The 27895-nt window shown below is 39.1% G+C and overlaps 2 protein-coding genes across 6 annotated transcripts; one reads left to right on the top strand and one right to left on the bottom strand.

Moving 5' to 3' along the window:
• Positions 1-17: 17 nt before the first annotated feature.
• LOC118409921 (zinc transporter 5-like) lies at positions 18-10428 on the bottom strand. Of its 2 annotated transcripts, XM_035811311.1 has the most exons (17): positions 10120-10428; positions 9377-9499; positions 8447-8513; positions 7974-8059; positions 7699-7786; positions 7087-7177; positions 6775-6851; positions 6448-6615; positions 5854-6044; positions 5234-5537; positions 4654-4811; positions 4167-4299; positions 3700-3886; positions 3240-3284; positions 2089-2315; positions 1594-1722; positions 18-1092 (listed from the first exon to the last, which is right to left on the bottom strand). In XM_035811311.1, exons 1-17 carry the CDS (start codon positions 10161-10163, stop codon positions 922-924), a joined length of 2289 nt encoding a protein of 762 aa, XP_035667204.1. In that variant the 5' UTR covers positions 10164-10428; the 3' UTR covers positions 18-921. The 2 variants fall into 2 exon arrangements, with proteins under 2 accessions (XP_035667204.1, XP_035667205.1); XM_035811312.1 differs by lacking the exon at positions 3240-3284 and having other exon boundaries at positions 922-1092.
• A 561-nt stretch (positions 10429-10989) lies between these two features.
• On the top strand, positions 10990-27762 carry LOC118409918 (importin-11-like). 4 transcript variants are annotated; one of them, XM_035811305.1, is made up of 33 exons: positions 10990-11083; positions 11928-12285; positions 13007-13107; positions 13602-13667; positions 14698-14770; positions 15102-15305; positions 15566-15704; positions 16234-16292; positions 16514-16562; positions 16985-17055; positions 17332-17524; positions 17655-17689; positions 17965-18048; positions 18170-18206; positions 18353-18393; positions 18560-18650; positions 18854-18901; positions 19117-19222; positions 19657-19820; positions 20187-20227; positions 20567-20632; positions 20977-21027; positions 21322-21435; positions 21779-21894; positions 22488-22564; positions 22993-23072; positions 23296-23376; positions 23705-23800; positions 24285-24398; positions 25198-25319; positions 25446-25526; positions 25714-25789; positions 25954-27762. In XM_035811305.1, the coding sequence occupies exons 2-33, from the start codon at positions 12148-12150 to the stop codon at positions 26110-26112; spliced, it is 2973 nt and encodes a 990-aa protein (XP_035667198.1). In that variant the 5' UTR covers positions 10990-11083; positions 11928-12147; the 3' UTR covers positions 26113-27762. The 4 variants fall into 4 exon arrangements, with proteins under 4 accessions (XP_035667198.1, XP_035667201.1, XP_035667199.1 ...); XM_035811306.1 differs by having other exon boundaries at positions 11004-11079; XM_035811307.1 differs by having other exon boundaries at positions 11013-11045.
• Positions 27763-27895: the final 133 nt, after the last annotated feature.

Genomic DNA, 27895 nt, shown 5'->3' with positions numbered 1-27895 from the left:
AACCTTCTGACACTCTGTAACATATACAAGTTTTATTAACCAACATACCTTACATGGTTATCTTTGTACAAGCACAAGTTGGTATCTTCATGCAATTCAGAACATGTACATATTCATACACTTTATACATAGTTACATATCAACATTGAATATATAGCGTTAATCAAAAACATATGTATTCAGCAGTTTTGACCTATTATGATACTGCAATAAAGTCATATTGCATATTACATATAAAAAATTTCTTCCTGCCATACATATAAATACCACTGAGTTACCATTTATTGTTAGCTATATTCATAGATGACAGCCTCAAGGTGCTGTACGAAGAACATCAAGTCGTATACCCCGTAGATGCTGAACCTGTAGACTCCATTCTCCACAAGGGGTGGCTGTCCATCAGAATTACTGTGTGCTTGATACTTTCTACTTTGACTCTCACCCTTAGAGTTGAGCACCGTAGAAATGCCTAGTGCTAAGGGTGCACTCTCGCTGCAATTGGATCAAGCTTGCGTCTCTGCAGGGTTGGAAAGATACTCCACGAATTTCAGACATATAGAATGAATTGTGTATTTTGTCATCTTCTAAGTCATACTTTTACGTATTACTCAATATCTAAATTATAAATAATCAGAGACAATAACAAAACAGAGATGCAGTGAACGAACTCCACAGTGACGCAAGATTGACGCAAGTGCAGTGACAGTGCACCTTTAGGATTGCTATCTTTTTTTTGTATCTAACACCATTAAACCATAAGCAATAGGTAGCCTTGCTGCTGGGGGCTAACATGGGCCCGTCCCTAGGCCAGTCAGTCGGGAGGGCCACTAGTAGCATAGTTAAGTCAGGCTAGCACGAACAGAGCTGACTGGCAAATGTTCATAATGATAATACTAACTGCAACTATAAATGTTACTGTGTTCAAATGGTTTTTGTGCCATCACTGGGGTGCCCGACACTGTGCATGTGCTGGGTCATCTCCAGGACTTCTCTGTAGCTGGAAGTCAGGCCTGACATGTGCAGGAAGTACTCATCTTTCTCCACCTGGACTGTCAGGTTCTGAACTCCTATTTCCTTAAAAACTGCACAAACCTGCAGAAGGGGAAGACAATCATCATTGAGGCCTGACACATAAGAATCTGGAAATGAAAATTAAGATTGCAAACAGGCTTGGAGAAACAACAAAACTGGGACATCTATAAAAAATTTCATTATGTAAACAACCAATTAGCCTAGCATATGTTTTGGTGATCATCTGTCACCTTTCTCAATATTTACTGGTTCTACTTCACATTGCAGCTAGATGCTGTATGAAGTGTGTGAGACTGAGTTTATATTCAGCCTCATTGGATGAAGAAGGCCCTATAGATCAGAAAATCTAGTCCAGCCATGAAGCATGATGAGTCATATATAAACTTGTTCATTCTTCACACTGCAGCAGCAACACCCAGCAGTGCAAAGTAGAACCAATCAGTATTGCCCTGAGGAAGGTGACAGACAGTCACCAAAGTGTAAGCTAGGTATTAACTCTTTGGTTGTGTACAAAGAAATTAGTTACTTATCCTCCAAAACTACAAGTAGAATGTGACTCACTTGGCTGACTATCCTTTGTTCTAAGGTCTCTGGGGTGACCTGGACATGGATTGTACCAATGGTGACACTGGAGGAATGCTGCCAGAAATGAGGATCTCTGTAGGACAAGACTCCATCCATAGACAAAACCTGAAAAGGTTTTCAAGGAAGTTTAGCAAATGACAAAATGAACAACATAGCAACTGCTGTACATTTAGTGCTCTATCTTTGCCTCTGTGTAAGGACTGCCGGATACTCCACCAAAAAGATTCCCTTGTAACATAATTGACCATTGTTTTCAGTATCGGCAATTCAGTTTTCACAGACAATCAGGTCCAGGTTAAGGTTCGGACCTGGAGCTGATCCTCTGGACCTGAATTGTACTTGTAAGTTGTAGTTGTACCTAAATTTTCTGTACCAGTACCCACCCCTACTTGACACATGTCATATTAATCAAAACCTTATTGGCTTTAATGAACTGAAAGACATATAAGAAGCACACATAATTTTTCTCACCTTGTTTAGTGCTTCAGCGATGTCCTGTTCCTTACACCCCGGAGCCCTGAGTAACAGGATAAGTGAAGAGTCCTTCAACAGTGGCATCACGCTGGCAAAAATCATCACAGCAATGAAGATGGAGCAGATTGGGTCTGCTATGAGCCAGCCAAACTGCTCGATGAGAAGGGAGGACACGATGACTCCTACACTGCCCAGGGTGTCCGCTAACACGTGCAGAAACACACCTGTCAACAGAAAACACAAATCTATCAACAAATCAATCAAATCAATCAATTTCTGCACAATCAACTTAGAGGCACAATAAGTCTAAATACACTAACAGGAGTAGCACCAACATTGTAAAGTTAATAGAGTGACAATCAAAACACACAGGGCAACTTTCTACATTCTTGGTCACATCTACAATCTCTCTTGTGTTTAGTGCTACACATTTATTAGCCTTGGATTACGGATATGGAGTCAGGAATGACATGATGAAAAAACAATTGTTCATTGTGCAGATGCCTTACAAATTTTCTCAGTAAGTATCGGCAAAAAAAGACACTGCTAAGCCATCAGCAGTCTGATGAGAGGAAAGAATTGTTAGGACAATTACGGCAAGCATGTCAGCAATCCAGCTCAAATGCAAGGTGGCCTCTGACACATTATGAAGAGATATCTGACTACTTGAAAAAGATTACATAGCACACGTTTGAGGGTCATCCTGTTCAGAAACATGCTTTCTTAATAAACCTAGTACAAGCTGGTACAAAGTAAAAAAAAAACACCAAAAACTTTCATCCCAGTATGATGAAAAATGTTAAGTAGGAGGATTGTATTCTATGGCAGGATGATATGATAACTTGATAACAAATGTATACAATTCAGTGCTATGATGCACACTACACTAACACAGCAATTGCTGCAAAGGAGCTAATATAGCGCACAATCTGAACCAATCAACAGACAACATTTGAAAATTAATGACTCAAGCCAATCACAAACCATTTATCAGAGGTAGTCAAGCAATTACATAGTAGAAATATTAATAAATTCAACCAATCACACACTGGAATATGAAGACATGCCTGAGATTGTGTCTGGGGACACTCAGAGCTCAAAATTACACAGTCTTGTGAGACAAAGACTTTTTCTTATCTGTTTGGTACCTTGCAGGTTCCCTATTCGATGAAGGAAATGGGTAGGACAAATGCCTGTAAAACAAGACGTCTGTATGACTCTCTTAGATCACAGTAGCTCTCTTAAAGGTTCAGTCATATGACTTTTTTGGTGGTAAAATGAAAGAAGCATCCACAACAACTGTCGCAATACAGCCGAATGTCACACGCCACATCCATGACTGTCCCAAGAATCTGCAGCTACAAACCTGTCATTCCACATTCACACGTGAATGTAACAGGAGGAAAGACAATAATGCTTGCAATGTCACAGGGTTTAAGACTTTTTTTCATCTTTTCATCATGAATGATGAGATCACGTTTCTACAAGTCAAAACTAAATCATGGTCCTCAATATGCAAAGTGATAACATCTGATGGAATGAAAAGTCTGATCAGAATCTGGGGTCAAAGCAGACACTTAACACACAAAAAAGTTACAAGGGACTTGCCTTTCATGTTAGCATTAGGCCCTCCCCCATGGCTGTGTCCATGAGAATGACTGTGACCATGGCCGTGCTTCTTGTCGTGGGAGTGCCCATGGTCGTGAGCATGTCCGTGGCCGGCAGCATGGCTGTGGGCATGGCTGAAGGCCAATATGCCAACCAGGTTTACTAGAAGCCCCAGGATGGAAACAGTCTGAAAAATGAGGAAAAAAACATAATTTTTTTTCATATGTTTGTATGATGTACACATTTATTTCTACATCATGTACATTATGTACATTACTTGCCATGCAAAGCTGTCATACTTGCATCTGATTTTAAGGCAAGTGGCAGAGTGTGCTGCTCTTTACACCATGTGGACACAACACGAGAGTGTAACTGTCAATGAGTGTTGTGTAATCTAGTGTAAGTTCATTACCACACTACCTGTAGTCATTGAGGTACAGTCCAGACAGATGAAATTGCTGACTCACCAGTAATCTCTCCATATGATGTATGTCTGGTGGATCGAATAATCTCTGGATTGCTTCCGAGAAAACAGAGCCAGCTATAACGACCAGGAACAAACCGTTCACAAAACCAGACAAGATCTCCACTCTCCCATAGCTGCAGAGAAATAGAAATAAGAGGTTTGCATTGTTTGTTATACATATTTCAACTCATTGTTCTGTCAATTGTTCATTAATGATGATATACATTCTTTTTCTGGACTGTTTTGCTAGGCTGGGCCTCATTAAAAAAAACTTGTCCATGAGGCCACTGAGTAGGCAAAAATTTGATTAGCAACAATAATACAGTTGACATACTCTTAATGCTTTAACAAAAGATGCCATGTCTGTAATTATCTATACACAAAGCACCCAGTAATGGCAGAATGCTAAATAACTTTCCACAATGACATGGTAAAATTTCATAAACAAATATTTTTTAACAATGAAAGTAAAAAAAACAAGGTCTCACCCATAAGAATATAACCTAGTGGCCTTCCACCTGGCCATGAGAGCAGCATACAGACCCATGACCAGTGCTGTGCAGTCAAACAGCATGTGGAAGCCATCAGAGATCAAACCTAGACTGTTGGTCCACACACCATAGGTCAGCTCCACAAAGGTGAACACCTACAAAAACACAGACAGAGCAGGACTATGATCTCTCTTTGTTGTAAAACTCCTGACAGTTACTGATGCTAACACTAGCAACTGTACCCCTGGCAATAAGAACCTTGCTGTGGCTATAACAATACTTTGCATCAATTTGCTACATATCAACAAGCATCATCAAAGTATCTATAACTTGCCACAGGTATCATTCTGCAAAATTTTATTTTATTTTCTTTACCTTCAGCCTCAACGTGTAATGTTACATCGACGGTATGTAATTCATGTACAATGTAATCTACATCTAAGTAATTACATTTGCCAAGAAGTTCATGTTTTAGGTGCTGTTAAAGTGTGTGCCAGTCACTGGATGGTATTACTACATTACACAATGCGCTTGCAAATGGGGTGTGCACTTAAACGGCATCTACTGAACAACTCACCAGATTAAGACACAGGAAGTAAAAGATTTGTCTGGAGTCATATTCCTCCAAGATCTGCCTCAATCCGTTCCTCACAGTGGTCATGATAGACTGTTGGGTGAGGCTTAAGTCGTCCCCAGTGAAGTTAAAGAGTGGCAGACCAGCAGAGCTGTACCCCACAAGATTTCCTTTTGTCTTGGAGGGAGGGCTGCCCAGGATCTTGGTGGCGATCATGAAGATGATGGCAGACAGGACAACTCCACCGGACATGGCATGTTCGTATCCCAGCAACTCCACATCTTTGTTCATGGTGGCAAGCTTTTTCCTAATATGATATGAAAGAAGTTCATTAAAGATTGCCGTTGAACTTCTTCCCAGGATCAGCCTTGGTAATTGTACAGATGGCTTTGGTTTGGAAACTGTCATTTGAAAATGCACCCAGTTTGTTGACAGGATATATGATGATGTTACAAACAATTTTTTTTTGTTTTTTTAATGCATATTCCTTCAACAGGTACATTATAATATACAAGTTATGCAAATTATGGCTTAATTTGTAGACTTTATGAGGAACTACAGTTACTTGATGTCTTCTTTGTGGTTGTTCTATAGCTTTTGATGTATGACATCTATAACTGTACCTGTAAGGGTGTGCCCATACTGTGCTGAGCAGTAGTGCAGCCAGAAAGACACTGACACTGCCAACCCAGGCCACTCGAGGTGCCTCCAGCTTGTTGGTACAGATGCTCTCCACATAGTAATCCAGCACAAACACAAACAGCACTACCACAAGAAAGGGCAGGACCAGCGATAGCCACGTGTGGTCTACAGTCTGAAATAGTGTTGTCATCAATGCAGATTCAATCAAAAGACCTATTGCTATTTTTATTTAAACCTCATCATCATAAAAACATGCAAGTATTTTGTAATCATAGGTATTATGCATGTCACTCAATTGTAACAAAAGCAGCACAATTATGTGTATTGGGGATGCAATGAGAAAACAGTATGGGCAGTAAGAGCTGAAAACTGCAAAAGACAACTAACTAGCTCATGGTTCCTTGAGCAGTGGCCCATGGATACAGTCTTGGCCCAAGGATATGTCCAAGCTAACATAACAATTGTGCCATTATAAGATCTGCTTAGAGATTATAAAAAAATCACAACTTTTGTATAGGAAAATGTACTAGAAAAGTTTCACAACAGCTCCTAGATATTCAAGTTGCCTCATGTACCTGGTAAAAGGATAGGAAGAATGCCCATGGACAGAGCAGGCCAGCTGACAGCAGGGTGGACAGGCTGTGGAGTCTCTTGGCCCCGCCCACATCCAAGGACAGTCGCTTGGATGCATTTCTGTACCCCACATTTGCACACAGAACAAGGAATAACAACACAACTCCACTCTGGAAAACAAAAATAATGATTCAATCAGTATTCAGCAAACATAAATTAAGATCAAACAGTATCTATTAAATCTTTCATCAACAGGAAAAATGATATCATGACCACATATTTTTCATTCATTATGTGACTGTCACAGAATGTGGTACATGGAAGCTAACCTTGTGATCTGACAGTCCCAGGGATGAGATGACGTAGTACACTGCATGGAACAACGTACTGTCGTGATGACCCTCAGCTGAGAATGGTCAAGGGCTGTCCCATTTCTGTCAGAACCTCTCAACAAACACTTAAAATCTTAAAAGACAGTAAGTGTTTATTTTTCATCGATGTCAGTTATTTATCACGGCTATAAGAATGGCACCAGCAAATACCACAATTCAGGCATTGGCTGCAATTATTGACCTGAATAAACCATCTATTTTATCTATTGATAAATCAGTCACCCAAGTCAATGCATCAATCAAGGATACGATGCTGTGGTTGTGGCACATCTGGGAACTCATCCATGTCAAATAGCAGCATGCACACAACAGCTAACAGGAACAGCACAGCTCCTCTGGTCTATAGAGAGAAAAAGACAACATGATACAAGTAAAGAGTAATCCTCAAGTCACATTCCAAACTTTGGACCGGCCCAGCTTGGCTGTTTACAGGAATGAAAAATAGACCTGTGTGTCACGAAATACACAGAAATTATCCTCCTAATTTTTCTCTACCTTATTTATGTCCATTTTGCTGTGTTTTAACTTTTAAATGATTATCTAATATTTAATCATATTTTTCGTCCCGAGAACTGCCTGGCCAGGTGCCAATTTGTAACTTAGACCCCACCAATTCTTCAAAGCAATCAAGAAAATAGACATGTTTGTATTTCCCATAAAACTTGAATACTACTTCTTGTGTGTTATACTTTTATACATGACTGAAAGTGAAAGTGAAGTATACCATGTTCTTGTAACGACTGGAAATAATCCAGTTTCAACACCGTAGCACTGCAAATCACTGTTTTGGTATAAACATGGAAAATCTTCTTTTCACAATATCCTAACATAATTTTGTCTCAAAGTAGGGGCAGTGGTCACCTTTGAGGTTCCTCCTCCCTGTGATGAGAAGAGGGCGCTGGCACCAGCAAGTACCACAATGTCAGCATGCTCAAATAATAAGACAGTTCTGCAAGTAAAATGTAAGGGATACACATAAGGTTTGAAACTTCCACAACTGCATACCTTGCAAACAATTAGCTTCATTTGCATTATACTAATCCAATGATCACCACCTATTTAATAATGCTAATCAGAGCTGTGTATATACTTTTATACCTGCTTTTTATAGCTCACCAACATGTACATGTACATACCTGAGTGGTCCACATAACGTTAGCCCAAACAGCCAGAGAAGGTTAATGATGCAGCCGAACACAGCGTGCCGCAAGATTCGCATCCACTGTGGAAGAAGATGAGATCTTTGAGAAACAATGTCTATATAATAATCATACATTTTTAATGAATAGATGAAGGCTCAAACAATGAACAAAAGATGGTTTCCATTAATGCATAGAAGACATACTTGATATTGTAGTTTTCCCTTGCTTTTCTATCTTGTTCAACTTGAGTAACAGTTCTGGGTAACTAAACTGTATGTTTATTTGCAATTGGGCAGTAAATAAAAACTTATTTCAATGATCAAACACAAACCATCTACAATATTTCAACCATTCTGTTGTATTTTATCTTGTGACAAAGACAAGATCAATACTATCACTAGATACCCTTGTTTTCATGAGTGATACCTAAGGTAATAACATGTTATTAGAGGTACATGATGTATCACCTGGGGTTTTGTTATTCTTCTACCTGATGAAAATGGCCTCTGCAATACCAGTAGAATACCAGAAGACCTAGTGTCAAAGAAACAAATTCAATATTTCATACAGGAATCAATGGCATTGCTGTATATAGGGGGAACGGGTTTTCTGCGCGTTAAAAATCTGCGCGCGCGTTAAAAATCTGCGCGTTAAAAAATCAAGTTGTGCATGGAGAAATTCTTAGGCAGAAAAATGTGACCCCATTATATGATTTTCCATCTGTTACCTGAATTTTGGGTTTGAAAAGCCCCTAATTTTTAGGTCCCTTGGGAATAGGTTAATTTGCATATCCAGAAGATTTCAAAATCATTTGAATTTGACACAAATACATTGAAAAATTATTAATGTGAGGCTTTGTATTGTTAAATATTACTGCTTGAGGCTTTTCTCCATTCTACAAGCTTCATTTCATCTTTTCTCAAGGAGATTGTTTCACATGCAAATGTCAACCTTTGTTGCGCGTTAAAACTTAACATTTAAAAATCACTTTAAAACTCATGGAATATTTACAGAAAGGCATATTGTACTCTAGAATGCAACAATACGATACTTGTGTTATCTTCTTCAAGCTTTTAAGTTTAAAACTGCAAAAAAGTTTTCAAATCCCCAGGGAATCAGCTAATTTGCATATTTTAACGCGCAGGTTTTTAACGCGCAAGTTTTAACGCGCAAATTTTAACGCGCACAAAACCCCAACCCGATCCTGAGACAAATTCTATTTCAAAATCGAAGATGTAAGAAGAAAAGTGTTTAGAAATATGTTCGATGACGTTTTTCAATAAATATAAGTTACCTCATTAATGTTATTTACTGCATTAACATTAATAACAAGATTCCGCATTTTCACATCCAAATAAAGAATTGCAGTAGATGAAGGAACCATGAAATCAACTTACCCAAGTTTGACTACGAAGAGGAATTGCACAAGATGCACAAGTTTCAGGAGATCGTAGGACTCAAAAATTCCAAACACTCTCAGCGTCTTGGACACAATCAGTAGAAGTATGTAAGGGAAGAGTCTGTGAAGGATTGGGAAGTAACACAATAATGTTGAATTTGAAGTACAGCAGGTTACCTTGATGTATGGAAGCTGACATTTACAAAGTAAATCACCTTTCATGGCTCCTCTACTGTTTCAAATTACCACACTGTCTAGTGGCTAAAATGTGGCTATTCGCCTTTTGATAATAACATCCTGTCAATAGTGAATGGCGATTGACAAAATTCCTGTTAATAGTGAATTGAGCTTACTAAGCACTAAGCAGTGCTTCTTAAAAAGAATCTGAAGACATTTTTTCAATAAACTGGTGCAAATTATGGCCCAGGTCTCAGCAGGAGGCACAGTGATCGTTTTGCAAATGTTCGAGGATAAAGTCTTTGAGTTTGATTCCCCAGGGATTTTGATTGAAATCCCTGGACATATAATTCTTTTCATTTTCATATTTTTCTATAATAGACAGGATGCCAAAATCATTAGTTGCTTTTCACAAATTATCTTGGTTAGCAAATAAACGTTCTATCAATAGTGCAAACAATTCCTATCGACACAAACTAACATCCTGTCGGGCAAAATAATTTGATGACAGGAACATATCCTGTCAAATAGCTTCTGCCGTAAACAAATATAGAAGTCACCTACCCTGTTCCCTTCTCGACGCGGCCAAGATTCCCCCCTGACAGCATCTTTGAAACTTTCTAACACTCACTGGGTCCAAACGACTTTCGGAAACCGCTCCAACGTTTGCTGAGCTAAGAAAGAGCGAAAGCAACAGTACTGTAAGCCACGTCACGCGTCTGAGGAGACGACTTCTCAAGAAGTCAGCTGGACCTGCGTAAGAGAGCTTGCCTATATGTCGTTGAACCCATTCTCTGCACAAAGTACATTGCCCTTAGGGTACTCAGGAACTCATCAGGTTCCAAAGAAGTGACAAGTTAAGTTGAAATAGCGTGTAAAGGTCTCAGAACACAGTTTTTCGCCTATGGGGATTTACATGGTTAAGGACCCCAAAGTGAGGTGGTTCGACGACTCAAAACCTATAGAAAGGTGCAGATACAATTTACAAGAATTTAGTATGTTGAAGTCGATGGTACGACCTACAACATATCTGAAAATGAGCATAGATTTGCCTGCTCGTTTTTCTATAAAAGACACTTTGATTTGACCCCCAGCGGAGGTCATGGAACTGCAGGCGACGAACAGGAAGTGCCGCTAACAGTATCAAGGCGCAAATTCCCGCTGGCCGAAGGAGCAACGTAATCCAACTTATACCGTATCAACAACGATATATTCCTCTACCATTCACCACAGTTTCCACCTCGCTGTTGTACACGGAAGAATAACTACGGCCTTTGCAAGTACTGCGGTGCACTATTTTAACCCGAACTACTTTTGGGGACGGGGGTCGCGTATAAATACTGTGTTCTGAGACCTAAAATAAGACGATAGAAAGATATCGGTTTGTTTTCACAAGGGCGCCGCCATGTTTTCGCGCGGGCCGATGGGATTTCTGTGGCATTGTGGGTGGAAATTGTGATGGCGGCGCTGGAGAGGAAAGGGAGGGCCATGTGAGTCAGGAGTGTGAGGAACGTCCCCATTCATGTTTGTGAGTGACAGATCCTAAAGAGAGGGTCATGTGAGTGAGGGTTTGTGATGAGAGGGCTTTATCCATGGCTGTGTGTGAATGATATCAGGAAGGAGACTCGAGAGGGCAAATTATGTGAGTGAGGGTTGTGAGGAGAGGGCCATGTGAGTGAGGCATGTGAGGATAAGGCATTATGTGAGTTAGGTTTATGAGGAGAAGATCATAGTGATGGGTTAGAGGAGAGGGCTATGTGAACAAAAGATGTTAGGAGAGGGTCATATGAGTGAGGTCAGCTGTCAGGAAACTGGGCAAATATGTGAGTGAGGTTTGAGAGAAGAGGACCATGTGAGCAAGAGATTCTGAGAAGTCTCATATGACATATTATGACTAATACGAGCAAGGGGATCGGAGGAATGGGTTGTGTGATTGAGAGATCATCATTAGGAGATGTGTGAACAAGGGGTTAAGAGGAGAGGGTCATGTGAGTGATTGGTTGTCATCATCATCATCCTAAATAACCCCAGATGACCCCGCGAGGGGCAAAGTAGGGGGGGGGGGGGGGGTAGACCTGGTTGTAAGGGCTATGTGAGCAAGGAGTTGTGAGAAGAGGGCAATGTGAGCAAGGGATTGTGAGCAAAGGGCCATATAAGTGATAGGTTACTAAAGGAAAGAACCACGTGAGTTAAGTTGTACGAGAAATTAAAATTATCCCTTATTACAAGTATTTTAACATTTAGCTGTTGATGCTGGTATCAACTTAAATCAAGTATTTAAACATATCGAGCTTTACTTTTGTAGGAATAAACTGCTTTGGAGACATGCAAAAAATTGTAAGAAACAAACTTTCTGTTATCTCTTAATCTAGATGCAGTGAAGAAGCAGCAAAGCTATTGGGTCGTCTTGCACCGAGAGGAATGTGAACTTGAAGATCATCATCTGAGTCAAGTTACAGACTAAGCTACTGTACTACCAAGGAGGTTGCTACTACCTAACCTTTAAAAACTGGACATGACTACAGGGAGTCTTAGATAGGCAACAGCTGCAATAAAAGTGAATTGTTTTTACCGTGACGCTGTGTCGGAACCATGGATTTTGCCACAGCCAGTAGTGTGGTGCTGGAAACCCTGACCAAGGCCACCAGCCAGGACCAGACTATTCTGAAGCCTGCAGAACAACAACTCAAGCAGTGGGAGACTCAGCCTGGCTTCTACTCCATTCTTGTGGTGAGAGAAGGAAAAATAAGCAAAATATGATGGTGCATCATGTGTTGCATTTCCTAAAGAGCAAAGTGATAGAATGACCTCCACATATACCTTTATGGCAATAATGAATTGTTGTTAGTTTATAGAAAGACTACTTATTTTCTGTTATACAGAAGTACTTTTGCCACTTATTCTGTAAATGTTTTAATTATCTAACTGATCTTATGAATACACAAGACATTTACCTGAAGATCAAACCATTGATGCACCAAATGTTGTGAAAATCTGTCCATATATCTGAGTTATGCTCATCAACCTTAAGCAAAATTATATGCACATTAGGCCACACCAATTTAATTTCTTGGTTCACGGATTTTTTCATAAAAAATATGGAGCGAGAGGGCGAAATAAAAATAAAAATAAAAATTGTAAAATGGTTGGGGTAAAGGTAACGGCTAATCCAAAACATAAAGAAAAAAGTTTTCAGCTTGAAAAAAGTACAGAAACACTATTATTGTACAGTAACAGCACCTGTACCCACACTTTAAGGAGCTTATAATATAAAGGTCAATTTGCTATACCAGAAAGCTGGTGAAATTAATGGTGAAAATTTGCTGAGTGGTAATTTTTATTTTATTTTTCCAAAAAATAGGAGCGAGCAAATCCGTGAACCAAGAAATTAAATTGGTGTGGCCTTATGAAAGGATAATGATCTATGTGACATGTTACTATGTGATTTCAGACCATATTTTCCAACCATGCCATCTCCCTGAATGTTCGCTGGCTGGCAGTGCTGTACTTCAAGAATGGAGTGGACCGATATTGGAGAAGAACTGCTCCTAAGTAAGCACTGACTCACATAAATGAGCATGACTTATCATTTATCAATATCTTTGAGGTAACCAGTGCAGCTGGCCTCGTTAAACTCAGAGCTCAAAATACCTTTTTTCTACATAGTCCTGCACAACTCTTTTACTTCTGTGTATAATATAACAGGACCAGACAATCCACAGTGAATGAAATTTTTGCTCTGTTGAACCTGTCAGTGCCTGGTGTTAAAGTGTTAATAGATTGTTCAAGTACCTTTGATATTTTGTAAAAAGAAAAAGAGGCTTTCATATAATACCGGTATATTTCTTACATTTCTCCATTTTAAATCTGTAGATGCCTTTGGAAGATAATTTTTTGTGGAACTGAATTTGTCAGTTGAAACAAAGGTAATCCTATAGTAATAATATGCATATTAATCCGCCATTTTGTCCACATACATGTGTCATATATCTTCTGACTGTAGTCTCCCTATTCCCTCTCTTGTGTGCTGTTTGCCGATTGGTTAGCATGATGGTTAAGGAGATTCCTCCAGGGCTGGTTAGAAGGAGGGCTGCAACCATTAGTGAGATATAGTAAGTCCTCATTCCTTGATCAGCACAAACAAGTGCTTTTAAAAAACAGGAAAGTTGACATTTGCAGTGCTTTGCAGTGGATAATGCCAATACAAGGCTAAATTAGCTTTTATTTACTTTGAATTTAAACCCTCTCGGCCATTAAGTGTGAGGCTAGGGTAATGTAGGTTATAGCAATGGAAAAAGTGTACCCACATGATCTTTTTTTGAAGAGAGAAGTATGAGGGCCAACTAACTCAGTTCAACCATACAACATTTATATGTACATGTTTCCAGTTGTTATCTGGCTTGCAATATATATATATGCAAATTTAACTTTAGAGCAGATCGGCCAATAGAACAGATGAGATGCCATGTTTAGACACATGCAGACTTAGTTGTCATCTAAGATATAGAAGAGAAGTTGTTCTCACTGAACTGTTTGGGCATGGATTGCTTGGTCCAACCTACATAAATCCAGATCTTTCTGCTTGTTGTGCGGTGTCACAGTATTCATGGGTGCAGAATCCATTATCCTGTAGCAATTGGTGATGAAGGTTGTCGATTGTTGTTTTTGTCATGTCTTAATTTGTATCCAATATTGTTTGTTGACTACTACGCTGCAAGCTATTAATGCTTGTACATGTACTGTATGATGTACATGTATCACTCTATGAATGCTGAGTTTCTACATCAACTCTCAGGTACAGGAGCCACTTTGTGGATCATGCACAGCACTGTACCACAGATATAATAATGTGCAGCTTGTGACAACTACTAGTACATGTTCAATGATGCAGCTCGTCCCATCTGTCAATTTGTCCCCAGGTTTATTTTTATGGGCAGTTTACCACAATATTGAAACTCTGGGAAAGAATAGGAAAATGTTTTGTGCTGTGCATGCAGGTTCAATACCTTGCTTCTTTCAATGAAAACAGTGTATTTGAATCATTGGATAAATACCTGATAAGCATGTATCTGCTGCCTTATGACAAATTGAAAGCCAGGATATGGACATGCTCCTCCATTTTCAACTTGTCTTGTTCAACAGTGCCATCCCAGAGGAGGAGAAAAATCAACTGAGGAAACAACTCATTGCAAACTTCAATGAACCAGTCAACCAGGTCAGAATCTGTCTCACATAGTTAACCTTGTGCAGCACCATCCCTGAAGCTTCAGCATTTATCATGTTTACAACTTGGCACTTGTCCAGGGTTCTCTCAAACATTTGTCCTTTCATCCCTGGACAGAACTTAGCTGCTCAGATGGACCAAAATTTTGAGCAGTCCGTCCACTTTTTTGACATAAATCAATCAGTGGCAAACAGTGCCACAAAACATTTGAAAAATTAAGATTAAGCATTAAGTTTTGTTATGGACACACGTTGGTTGAAGACCATATTTACACCTAGGTTTTGGCTATAGCGTGCTCAATATTCAACCCAATATTTTCTAGGTTGCCACCCAGCTGTCTGTACTGATAGCGAAGGTTGCACGCGTGGACTGTCCCCGAGCCTGGCCGGAGCTCATTCCAACCCTCCTGGAAGCAGTCAAGTCTCCGGAGGTACTGCTCCAACAGAGGGCGCTGCTGACTCTGCACCATGTCACCAAGACACTTGCCACCAAGAGACTGGCAGGGGATAGGAAGATATTCCAGGAGGTAGCATGGTCTTCATTAGTTAGTGATGCAGATATTCATTATGTAGTCTCTTCTGCACAGATACATGTATCTACATGACCCTTTAGGGGGTCAGGAAATATAAGTATGGTAAAGGAGTGAGCTTTTTAGATGGAATATGATGGTTTACATTGAAATGATTAATTATCTTTTGTTACAACCAAATTTGTTTCAACTTACATGAATGAGTGCACTACAGTAAAAGGTTTAAAGGTTCTCCCACTGTTTATTGTGTATCCCAGCTTGCAGGGAACATCTTTAGCTTTGTGTACAACCTGTGGAACAGCCACATGGAGACCTTCCTACAGTTGGTAGTCACATCGCCTGGCAGCACTGACCAGCTTCTGCCTCCACTGGAGAGATGTCTACTAACTCTGAAAGGTATGCGCTAATACACAAACGGTGTTGCAATATACTAGTATAACCAGATCACTTTTGTTTCATTTTTTTGTGATATTGTCAATAGTTTTTTTAGTACAGTCAAACTGCTGAAGAAACTCGGGACCAAAAAAATCTGTTCTATCATTATGTGCGCAGGTGGTCACTTTAGACAGGATTCTTCATGCTTGAATGGGAAAATTTTCAAAGGGACCATCAATGGTCACATTGGTCACCTGGTCACACTGGCCAGGCAGTTTCTGGACACGGTTGACTGTACTGTAAGTTACTTGTACATTTTGTATTGAATGGTCTTCTCGGGGACTGAAGTTGGGAGTTCAAAAGTAAAAAGATTTTTGTTCAGTGTTTTAAGAAGTTCGTGCTTGAAATAATTATGTAGGACAGTAGTGTACCAGTGACACTTTGAAACACATATTCGTGTTGTCATGAAATCACAATGGAGAAGTCACCGAGAATACTGTGCATTACAAACATTTTGAAATTTACAGTGTACATGTTTCCCCTCCCTCAGTCTGCAGGAAGCTAGCTGTACATGGCTTCACAAGTGCAGACACCATGCCAGATGTAATGGTGAGGAGATGTTTGTGTCCTTTCCATGCGGTGTACAAATATAAAATGTAATCTAAGACTGGACATTTGCAACTTACATGTGTCAGCAGTGCATAGTATGTTTATTAAGATAAACATACAATACTTTTAAGCAGAATGTTATCAATCTTTTGGTGTTCCATGTTGCCAATTAAGATAAGGGAATTCATCAACAATGTATAAATCTTAAGAACTTTTTCCAGGCTCTCCTAAATGCAACACACCCACGAATCAAGTCCCTACTGCCTCTAAGTAAGTTATGAATCATTGTGGATTCTATATTCAGCCCCAGAATAGGCTTTGTTTTCCTGTTGTTGTTGTGTGGTTTTTTTAGCTTGAGTGAAAATCAGTTCCATGAATTCAAGAACTAAGGAATTAGATTGGTGTGGTGTAGGTTACAAGTTAGATTAAACAGTACTTATTGTCATTATCTGATGATATCATTAATTTCTTTGATGGTGCAGTATACAGAATAATAAATTTTGATATTTGAGTCAGTAGGCCAGCATAAAAACCATCCTTCAATTTTTATTGTTGTATAGTGGTCATTGGTTTGGCTATCATGCAGAGACTTGCAGAACATGCTAGTAGCTTTTATCAGGCTCTCAGTCACACCTACATGTGTTCCTGTAGGCCCTACCATGGCTAATCCATTTCCATCTTCACTATTCCAGGAAAAGATTTCTCTACTCACATTCAGCTAAAGGAGAAGCTTGAAAAGCTCGTAATTCTGCTGACAAAAGTGGTGAGTAAATTACACGTGTGAATGCAGTAAAGGTGATACTAACATGTCGTCTGAAAAAAATTGTTCTTTTGGAAATGACACATGGAAAATAACCAGTCAAAAATGTGAATTGAATATCTTAAAATTGTCGGATTATCCACGATGAACATGATCATTGATAAGGTTTTGGTGTCAGAGATCTCTAGATCTGTTTTAGTGCCCCACAGATTAGTTCTTACACCAATACTGTTCAAATCCAGCCTTATCCAATAAGTTATGATCATGCTTTTTTTGCAGCTGCTAGACATGCTTGAGTACCATGCTGTGGCCTTCGTCCCATTCATCCAACCAGCGCTGGAGTTTACAGTAAGCTACGTGTTCACAGAGACAGGAGAGGGGCTACTGTTCGAGAGGTTTACTGTCCAGTGCCTGAACCTGGTCAAAGCCATTATAAAATGTGACAAATACAGACCTGCCAAAGAAATAAGTGGTATGTCATCAAGAATAAATTTGTGCACCCTTCTTGGTTTAGAATACTGGAAATATTGACATTATGAAAAAACATTATGAAAAATTCTTTACCATGTTGTCAGAATATAATCCCCATGTATTTTTTTCAGAAACCAAAGAACCAGCCACAATAGAAGCCTATAAGGTGAGTTTCTATGGATGTGTGCTTTATATAATAGATGGATGATGTTTCAATGCTACAGTTGTACCAGCAAGAATATATACAAGGTGTTTTCATTAAAAATGTGTATGGTTGCCACCCAAAAATCATTGTTCAAAATTTTACAAAATTTTAAAAGCATACATGTATGATGGTAGACAAAGATTCAGAATTACATGCAAGGATGTCGGTCACAACCGTTTTCATTTTGGATGTACTTGAGGGAGTACTAGAAATAGTTGTCTCTGCCAATCTCCTAGGCAAAGATGAGCTTCTTCACCTGTGCGACCCTGACTGAGATCTGCACACGTCTCATCCTGCAGTACTTCCCTCTCACGGAGGAGGTGGGTCCATTGAATGGAAAACTCTGCCTTTCAAAAGCTATTGATATTGGATTATTCTATATTTTTACGCTTCTATTTGTAAGGGAGATGATAGATTACGGATGACTATTTTCTGTTAAAGGATTTGCAGGCTTGGGATGCTGATGCAGAAGACTACAGTGAGTAAATTTGTGAACTGTGATGAAATCTTTACATATCAGTCCTAGCACTAGCTGTGCTTTGTATCCTTTAAATTGTAAATGTATTAAATACCTTTATGCCACATGTGGAACTATATCTTCATATCTTTCTGTCTATCTTTCAGTCACTGATGAAGGGGGAGAATCCTGGAAGTTTACACAAAGAGTAAGTCAGCACATCCTCTGCTCATCCTGGTTGCCTCCTGTTAAATCCCATATGCTTATAACGCTTATACATCAGCATACTGATAGTCGTACTTTTGTCAAGTTTTATAATAGGTGTTGTCTTTCTGAAGCCATATTTAAGTTAACACTTTTGTCTTTTTTCACAGCCCTGTGTGGAGGTTTTTTTCATGACTCTGTTCCATGAGTTCTGTGAGACTCTCACACCGTGTCTTCTTCAGATGGTGCAAACAGTGCAGGGTAAGTTTACTAACTTTTTAGGTTTTTGCATTGGCATATGTAAGATCCTTTCTTTTGCTAAACTTTTAAAAGCATCAATCATCAAGTGTTGCCTGGCAAACATTAATTAAGTGGGGTAATGGACCAGCACCAAAATAAAAATTGTATGTGCATGATTGTCGTTGTACTGGACTGAATGTGGAGATATTTTCCTTTTGACTTAGGTCCTGTGAATCCAGAAGATGTTTGTGCCTTGTTGCAGAAGGATGCAGGTATGTGTAAAGGAAATGTATCTGGAATGTTACTTTGGTTGTACATGTAGATGTTGTCTGCTTTGCCCTTAGATTTGGCAGTGTCAGTAGTAGATAGTAAGGCCAACCAGGAAATCTGAACTTAATTTGCTGTGTTAGTAGTTGCTGTGCCATAAACTAGAGATTGCTGTTTACATGTGATTTTTCATCATTTATTTGAATGTCCATCTATACAGTTTACAATGCCCTTGGCCTGGCTTCCTACGAGTTATATGATGTGGTAGATTTTGACCAGTGGTTCCAAAACCAGCTGCTTGGAGAGCTGCAATGCAAGCATCCTAGGTAAGGGGGCATTTCTGTTTGGTAAGGTGACATACACACAGAGGAACATTCTTTCAAGAGTAACTTTGTCATAACAGGTAGAATGGAAGTCATTTTCAGCATGTACAATAGCAGTATTCTCACTAAATAGTAATGTAAAACAACACAACAAAGGTAATTTGTGGCAGGTCATCCAATGTTATTAGTACAATGTATGAACATCCACTGACATGTGCCTGCAAAGCTGGTGTCTTAAACTAGTGGTTATGAAGACCAAACAAGACAGAATAACTAAAAAGCTGATGGATTTTTCTTCACTGTGATTAGCTTGGAGTAGAAACTTAAGCCCACCAAATTTGTACCTTGTTTATTACTATATAAATTGCAGTTGCAGCTCTGTTATTTATTTCCCTGCTAGAAACAATGTACATTCAACATTTGCTTGCTATCTACAGATACAAATTAATTCGAAGACGAGTCATCTGGCTGATTGGCCAGTGGATTGGAGTGAAGTTCTCTGTTGACTTGCGCCCGATGATGTATGAAGCCATCCTGCCGTTGCTGGGTACAGAAGAGGACCTGGTGGTCCGCATCACTGCTGCTAATACTCTGAGGATAGATATCCTTCAGTTGCTGTCATGTAGAGGAATGATGTTTTGGCCATCAAGAAATTCAATGTACATAAAAATGTAATGTAACGTAAGTCTTTAGTCTACTTGCATCACATTCGCATTGTTAAACTTCATGTACATAGTACACATTCACAGTATGCATAGTACAGTATATGTTGGACCATTTGTTAACAGTATTTCTAACCAAATTTGCTAGATACCCCTGGATTTAAATGTTCAACTTCACCCATATGATGCGATTGTTTCTGTATTAAGGCTTTAAAATCTACTTCAACTAGTAACCTGCAGTGGATAATGCTAATAAGAGCCAAGGCTAATTGTATTCAGCAATGTTTCCTTGACTGTTTTTCCACCTGTTGATGATTTTGAGTTTAAGTCAGAGCAGTTCCTACCGGTAAGTTACTAAGATTTAGTACACACAGTGAAACCTGTACAAGGGACCATCTCTACACATCTTTGTCAATGTGACCACTTTTTGGTAGTCTCATACATGTAGATAATTTTTCCCATTGACACAAGCAGAATACTGTCTATAGTGTCCACTTGTCCGCATAGACAAGATGTTATCAATCTCGAGTGGTCTCCTTCAGCAGTTTTTACTGTTTTATGTACAATACTTTGCTTTCTTGACAATTCTTGATTATGTTCCATGGTTGTGAATTCAATTTCTTTTTGATAGTAATGACAATGGATGGTGACGTATGTAATAACCTGTATCTTCTGCATCCTTCAGTACTTGGAGAGAAGCTTCTCATTATTATTCCACCTGCTGCAGCAGGTATCTGAGTGTGACACCAAGGTAAGGTATTCCCACTTTTCCTTCTTTGGTATAATCAAACTTTTATACACAAATATGTGATAATTATAAGCCTCATAAACTCTGTTTGGTGGTAAGTTGGTTGGGCAATGCTGCCTTATTATTATTGTTAGTTAATTAAAAGTAGTATTACCTGGGCACTACACCATATAACTTAATGACTTCTTTTTTACTGTGATTGCATTCTTACTGGTGAGAATTTATACCCAGGCTGATGGGATCAGATATTTAAAAATTAAACCGTTCTTACAGAATGACAGTAACTCGTTCTTACAGTAAGGGGTGAGGTTATATTTCAATTAACACTAGTTTTGGTTCATTCACAGATGCAAGTGCTGCATGTCCTTTCCTTTGTGATTGAAAGAGTTGGATCGGAGGTAAGAAAGAGCTCCCCATACTGTATATGATTTCAAACTGTGTCACTGTGCTTCCATGGTCATGGATCATCAGCTAGATCATGAAGCTTAACAAGTCCGGAATCAACTGACCTGAAGTCTTGTGTCGTAGCATGCTGCAACATGTATCCCAATTGACTTTGTAAATTTTGTTTCTTGTAACAAAACCAACATATATATAGTTACTGTAACATAGCTTACCCCAGTCATTTCTACAATCCCCCATGTATAATGTACCCCTCTGATTTACAATGTTTTCATGTCCATCAAATGCAGATCAGGCCATATGTGTCGTCACTAGTACAGTACCTACCTATGCTGTGGGAGGAATCAGCAGAACACAACATGCTGAGATGTGCCATCATCACAACACTCATCCATCTCGTACAGGTCAGCTCACTGCCCATTGTAATGGTTAAACATGCATGTCAGCTTGGTGGTTTCATCTGAAGTTTAATACCTGTACCTCCTTAATGTGGATGGATAGTGACTTGTCTGTAAGTCATATAGAGTATCATGAGTTGACGTGTAGGAGGATCTCATGTACTGAATGAAATCAGTCCATCATCTGCTGCCCGGCTGTGTTTCAGGGACCCTCTGCATCAACATAATCAAATACATGTACTGGGCACTACTACTCGTATCATTCACAACAATCTGGTTGTTGCCAGAATTAACTTAGTATGGTAGTATGGTAGTAACATCACTGATTCTACATGTATTTATTGTGCAGGGTGTCGGACCACTTTGCATGAATCTGTTCCCCTTCCTGCTGCCAGTCATCCAGTTCAGCACAGATGTGACACAGCCCCCTCATGTGTACCTCATGGAAGATGGGGTGGACCTGTGGTGAGAATGGCATTCTTTGAGAGTACTAGTGTCAGCTACCACTTGTAAAACTTCTCTTGTTACTGAAACATTACTCTGACCAATGGATCTGATGTGTAGATATCAGGTCAAACGTAATCTGGTCAGGGTTTGTGGGTGGTAGTGCCATGTACATGTAGATACTGTTCTTTTTTTCTTTTTAACTTTTCATGGTCCGTTCCATGAACTTTATTTACATATCAAAATATACAATATTTACATATACCACAATTACATTTAATGGGGGAAGTAGGTGCCCCCATTTCTGTTTTGCTTTGATTTGCGATAGATTCCTTTCTATAGTTATAACAATTTTCAAATTTTTGCAGAAAAATGTAAAGCAATCTATTTTGTTGAAACATTCCTCATCCTTGTATACTATCCATTTATGCATGTTTTGAAATTAATGACTTTGATATCCATTGTGGATACTGTTAATGCAAAATGATCCGAAATAGTACCAAGTAGCTCAACCCGAGTGCAGAGGACATAGCATAGGTGAAATAAATTACATGTACATGTATATTGGAGGAGTTAACAATAACATGACATCCTTTGTCCCCCTCCCCACGCAGGCACATAACCCTGCAGAGTTCTACCTCTGTAACACCAGAACTTCTACAACTCTTCAACAACATGCCTGCCCTTCTAGGTATGTTAATTACAGCAATCAATGGGCATACTGACCTACCTACCTAGTTACAATGGACATACCAATTGTAAATAATGATAGATTGTCACTGTCACTGTTGACTCTTGCTGTGAACATTGTAAGTCTTAACAGGTGGGAGAAACGGTTGTCAAATACATTATGTGCACATTTGTATTTTACAAATATTTCTTGCCCACATCCTATATGAAAATCTTCTGGAGACTTCATTCACCTCATTTGATCAATCAATAGTTTGCAAGGAAAGTCCTCACATTTTGTAAGAAATAATGCATGGCAACCTAGAGGTTATTTATCCACTCTATGGACAGTTGATGACAGGATTGTAGTGCAGCTCTCCCTCTGAACAGTTATTTAGTACATGTATTGAATATCCCAGGCGCACTAACTTACATCTTTACTTCTGACAGAGTTGGGGTCAGAGACCTTACGGGTGTGCTTCAGCATAGTGGACTCCTATGTTCTGTTGGGGCCTGGTGAGTTTCTACAGGTGAGACCTCTGATTATTCTATATCTCATAGTAAAAACGATTGATTCCTTCAACACCTTTTTAAGCCATTGTTACTTAATAGTTTATTTACGTATTTTTAAGTGGTACAGTATATAAGACTGAGATGTCTTACAGGTGACCTTTGAGTAAATTACAGATTTGTTAAGACAATGGATAGTGAGTGTGTGTGAGTGAATAGTGTCCTCTGGTCTATCTACTACAGATGTACTCCGGGATGTTGCATACAGTGCTGTCAGACATGATGACGGACCTGAGACCAGAAGGAGTGACCCACATATGCAGGGTATGTCAGCACATTCAGTTCTCCGCCCTTCTCACATGATGCCCTACAATCCCACATTACTGTAAATGCATTTAAGTTCGCTTGGATTTAATTTCGCGGTAGCAGGAAAAAGGACTTTTTGCGGTGGTTTTAAGTTCGCGGTAGCACCATGCACTGTAGTCTCCAAGTGCTATGGAAACTGTTTGCGGTGGTTTTAAATTGAGGAGAAGCGGCCACCGTGAAAACTGCGAACATTAAACCTCCGCGAAAGTTTCTGCATTTACAGTATCTCAGTCACATCACATAGCACAGTAAATATTGCTAACAGTCTGTTTTCCTATTTTCTCAGGTAATAGAAAATATGTTCCGTGTCTTCCCTGTGGAAGCTCCCCAGCTGTTTCCAGATATCTTATCTCATTGCTTCAAGGCTGTACTGGATAAAGAGGTAGAACATTTCATCTGTTTTGCTGCATGAGCTTTAACTGCATAAGTATTACTTCAAGGACAAGCTACACGTCAGTGAAACATTACTGCAATACAGCAAGTATCTTTGTTTGTAAGGCTGTTAAAGTGAAGACATCTTTGACCATTGTCAACACTAATATCTTGAACACAAAACTGCTAAATGACCCTGTATAAATGTGCTGGTTCACAAGATGGCAACCAAACAATGTTAAAGTTAAATGTCTGCATGTAAGTGTCATAAAAGAATGGCACATATGACGGGAATGTAGCTTTCTTAAGTATGAAACAGTAATCATCTCTAAGTTGATAAGACAGACATGACAAAGATGGTGGGAAACTCGTGTTTAATGACTAAACTTATGTCGGGTGACACCCTTACCAAAAAGTGATTAAGTCTTGTAATGTATACAGGAATTAGTAAGTCTTTTTACTACATTGCAATAAGATGTTGCTTTTTCCCCCAGGAATTACCACAGCTGATGTCCATGTACCTGGTGCTGATAGCCCGCGTGATGTTACAGAACAATGCCTTCTTCTTCACTTTCCTGTCCAGCCTGGCCTCCAAACTTGGGCTGCAGGTATGTTAGGAAGGTCATGAGTCTGAGCAAGAGGGGTCAGTATGAAGGGCTTGGAGCTATATAGGATCAGTCGGGCTGTTGCCAGACTCCTTCATGCATTGTTTTATGATAAGGGAATGTTTTGTCATACATTCTAGTAAAGGCAAGTGATGTGCCATAAAAGGTCTACAAGGATGGTAATAGTGCATGTCTCATCTCCGTTAGTAATCAACTATCATTGCAGTATCAAATACAGTAGCTGTTGTTTTCAAACCCATGGCCTTTTGAACCTTTAAAGGGACATAATGTAGAAATATGCCAAAATTTCAAATGTTCTGAACTTGAAAATCTCCATTCAGATTGACATTTGCAACTTATTTCTAACTTATCTACGTCATTTTATCACATTTCTAGTGCTAATTAACAACGTCAAAGTAAGCCACGACCAAATTCACTTACTTCCGGGTAGCCTACCGGAAGTAAGCCGACCGTAGATATCCGGGACTTTCAACAAACTTCAGTAATGATTCGAGCGAACCACCGAACGCGTTCTAAAGCGCACTTTGGCTCGCCGGCGAGTTGAATAAAATGGCGGACAACTCGAGCGGCGGAGGGAAGTACGCATATTTCAAGACATCCTCACGGCTCAACAAAGTCGTATTCATACGTTGTAAATATTGCTGTGTAGTGTAATAAGGTAGACTCAACTCATTATGTAGAGAAATGACTGAAAACAGTGACTTTAATTTTACATTATGTCCCTTTAAAAGTCAAAGTAGAAAGTGGTACTCATGTGTATCTACCCTTGTTCCACTGGTAGCCTGGCGAGGTGTTAGGGACATTACTGGATATCTGGATGGAGAGACTGGATTGCATCAGCCAACCAGAGAGAAGAAAGCTCTCAGCTTTGGCTTTGGCCTCCCTCCTGGTCTCAACTGAAAAGTTAGTCACTTTTGTAACTCTCCTTTGATTTGTGCCATCATTTACTATCATAAGAGATGTTGTACATGTACCTACATTGAAATATTCCTGATGTAGAAAATTGCCCAATCCTATTTTGTGTTTCAGAGTAATATTGGAGCGATTCTGTGCCATCGTGAATTGTTGTGTCGAAGTGCTACATGATTGCTGCAGAGAGGACTATTCAGAGTGAGTGTCACCTGTCTTGACATATTCCTTTGTTGGTTAGTTTAATAGTTGTTTAAAAGTTATGCTTGGGAATGTTTTATGCAGTGTGATTATAGTGTTTTCCATGGAACCACTGAGTCCATCACATACTGTCACACAATTCTGCCCTGAATATGTTGGATTTCTTACAATGGTCCTTTACTTTCAGCATCCTGTTGATGACAGAAAATGATCCACAACCTGAGGATGAGATGGAGATGGAAGAAGATAGAAGAAGAAGACAGGTAAGGAGAGATACCTAATACATACTCATTTCACTCGTTGTATTTCAACCATCTAAAGCACAACGTATGTTCATGTTGCATCTTGTTGCACAGTCATTTAAGCTGTTATATAAATCACAAGTTATTGACCTATCCAATGTCCAATTACTTTTTCCCATGTCCAGTTGTCAATCAAAGATCCAGTCCACTCGGTGTCACTGCGAGACTTTGTACAAGCCAAGCTGCACGAATGTCAGCAGACACACGGACAAGATGGCTTCCAAACTCTTATGGACACAGTAGACGTTGAAATCAAGGAACAATTGCAAAGATTTATTGAGTAGACAGATGGATTGATTTAAAAGCTTGGCAAGTTTAAACGTTTTGTTCTAAATCTCTAAAATCTGCAAATGTTTGATTCAGATGTTGGTAAGCATCACCTAGTATAGAAAAATGTGTTAAGCTATTAAAAAAGAAAGCCAGGTGCTTTGCTTGCCACTCTAAAATTCATTTATTATCGTTCAATCAGGCATTGCCAAATCTTCATCATTGAGTAATGTACACCTGTGCAAAAAAAGTATTAAGGCCTTAAAGATTAACAGTCCTGGATGAAAGGAGCATTAACTGTTACACATTATTACTCGCTAACATTGTTAGGTACATTGTACTTGTATACATGTGTAACTTGGTGGGTTCACATGTATAGTATCATGTATAGTATATGTAGATAGTGTTACAAGAGATATTTGCTTACTAAGCTTGATAACTGTAATCCAAAATTCAGCTAGAATTTTCATCACCCAACCCTTCCTAAATGGCAATATACATGAATGCATGTAACAGTTACATTACATAACCTGATCATTGTCAGTTGCCTAGAGAAGACACGATTTTTCAATTAACAATTTTGATTGTTTCAGTGTAGTCCTTGGCATTCTCATTTGGTTGTGCATGCTCTCTAGTCTCAGTGAGTGAGTGAGTCTAAACTGCATTACCTGGATATAGATGACAGGTAACGTTAACATGTTTCAAAATGAATTGCAATCATATATACGGCAATGAAGGTGCGGACTACAACTTATAATACATGCTGTTACTCATAGCAGAGAACACATAGTAAGAGTGTTTGCTGTACAGTAAGGCACCAATTCCAAAGCATGTAATAGTACAGGGTACTCTCTTAGATATTTGTAGGTTACCTCATTAGAAATCATACAACAATGAAGAGAAAGATTTTAGTAACTGATGACAACACAGTCAGATTTAGAATGGTTGTACAATATGCTAGATCAAGAACGTCCAAAGAAAGGCCATATTGATGGATAAGAGACTGGCCAGATATGTTGAATGTTGTTTAAGGTAGGATTCTAGTCTTTGGTTACATCTGCTTTGTGCAAGTCAGATGGTAATCCAGACTTTGATAGTGATAGGAACAAAGTTTCAAAATTGTACAATAGTTGTGGAAAAAGAGTGTACAGAGTTCCTGAAGTGTAAAATTTGGAAGACAAACCTTTATGAATTTAAGAGAAATTGCTGGGTATTTTCATAAGGGAGGGTATCTGTGTGGTACAGTAAAGGTAGACTAAAAGAAGTCAAATTATATGCTTGCAGCTATTTTTGGTGAAATATGGACATTAAGTCAAGCAGAATGTGGTATGAGCACTGTTACCCACGGTCAAGGGTAAGAACACTGTTAATGTGTAAGAGTTAAACAAATACTTCATCAGCTCTTCAAAGCTGACAGCCTAATGTAGTCAACACTCAAACATAAATGTACTGCCATGAATTCGATACTTCTTTCTTTCAAGTATAGTGTATTTCCATGAAAGTTACAGTTGCCTGCACTGAAATTTATGATGATCTCCAAGCAGAAGATGGCATGTATAGCATTATGACATATTACAGGTTACCCTATATCCAAGCTTTGTTGTATTGGGTGATTCATTTACACATATGAACAGGATTACCGGTAATAAAAGAAATGGTATTATGACTATCTGTTTCCAGGTTGTCCTTGCACCTGCAGTATAACGTTGCTGGTATTTTGTACAAACTTGCCATCAAATCTAATTTAGTTGTTAGTTGTTAACATTTTTTTAAACTGCTGGATGGCAAACTGAGGGTAAA

This window comes from Branchiostoma floridae, chromosome 2 (assembly GCF_000003815.2).
Source record: "Branchiostoma floridae strain S238N-H82 chromosome 2, Bfl_VNyyK, whole genome shotgun sequence".
In the NCBI taxonomy this organism is placed as follows: Eukaryota; Metazoa; Chordata; class Leptocardii; order Amphioxiformes; family Branchiostomatidae; genus Branchiostoma; species Branchiostoma floridae.
Note: the sequence above shows the minus strand (reverse complement) of the source record. Positions and strands in the feature narration are given on the sequence as shown.

Bases quoted from the DNA above. Each gene is read 5' to 3' on its own strand.
- LOC118409921 (XM_035811311.1), bottom strand. From the start codon at position 10,163: ATGCTGTCAGGGGGGAATCTTGGCCGCGTCGAGAAGGGAACAGG. The intron at 6,616-6,774 runs GTTAGCTTCCAT...TTTGTTTTCCAG, and splicing joins TGGGACTGTCAGATCACAAG to AGTGGAGTTGTGTTGTTATT. The intron at 3,887-4,166 runs GTGAGTCAGCAA...CTCATTTTTCAG, and splicing joins ATCATATGGAGAGATTACTG to ACTGTTTCCATCCTGGGGCT.
- LOC118409918 (XM_035811305.1), top strand. From the start codon at position 12,148: ATGGATTTTGCCACAGCCAGTAGTGTGGTGCTGGAAACCCTGACCAAG. The intron at 15,306-15,565 runs GTAGCATGGTCT...TGTGTATCCCAG, and splicing joins ATAGGAAGATATTCCAGGAG to CTTGCAGGGAACATCTTTAG. The intron at 18,394-18,559 runs GTAAGTCAGCAC...CTTTTTTCACAG, and splicing joins CCTGGAAGTTTACACAAAGA to CCCTGTGTGGAGGTTTTTTT.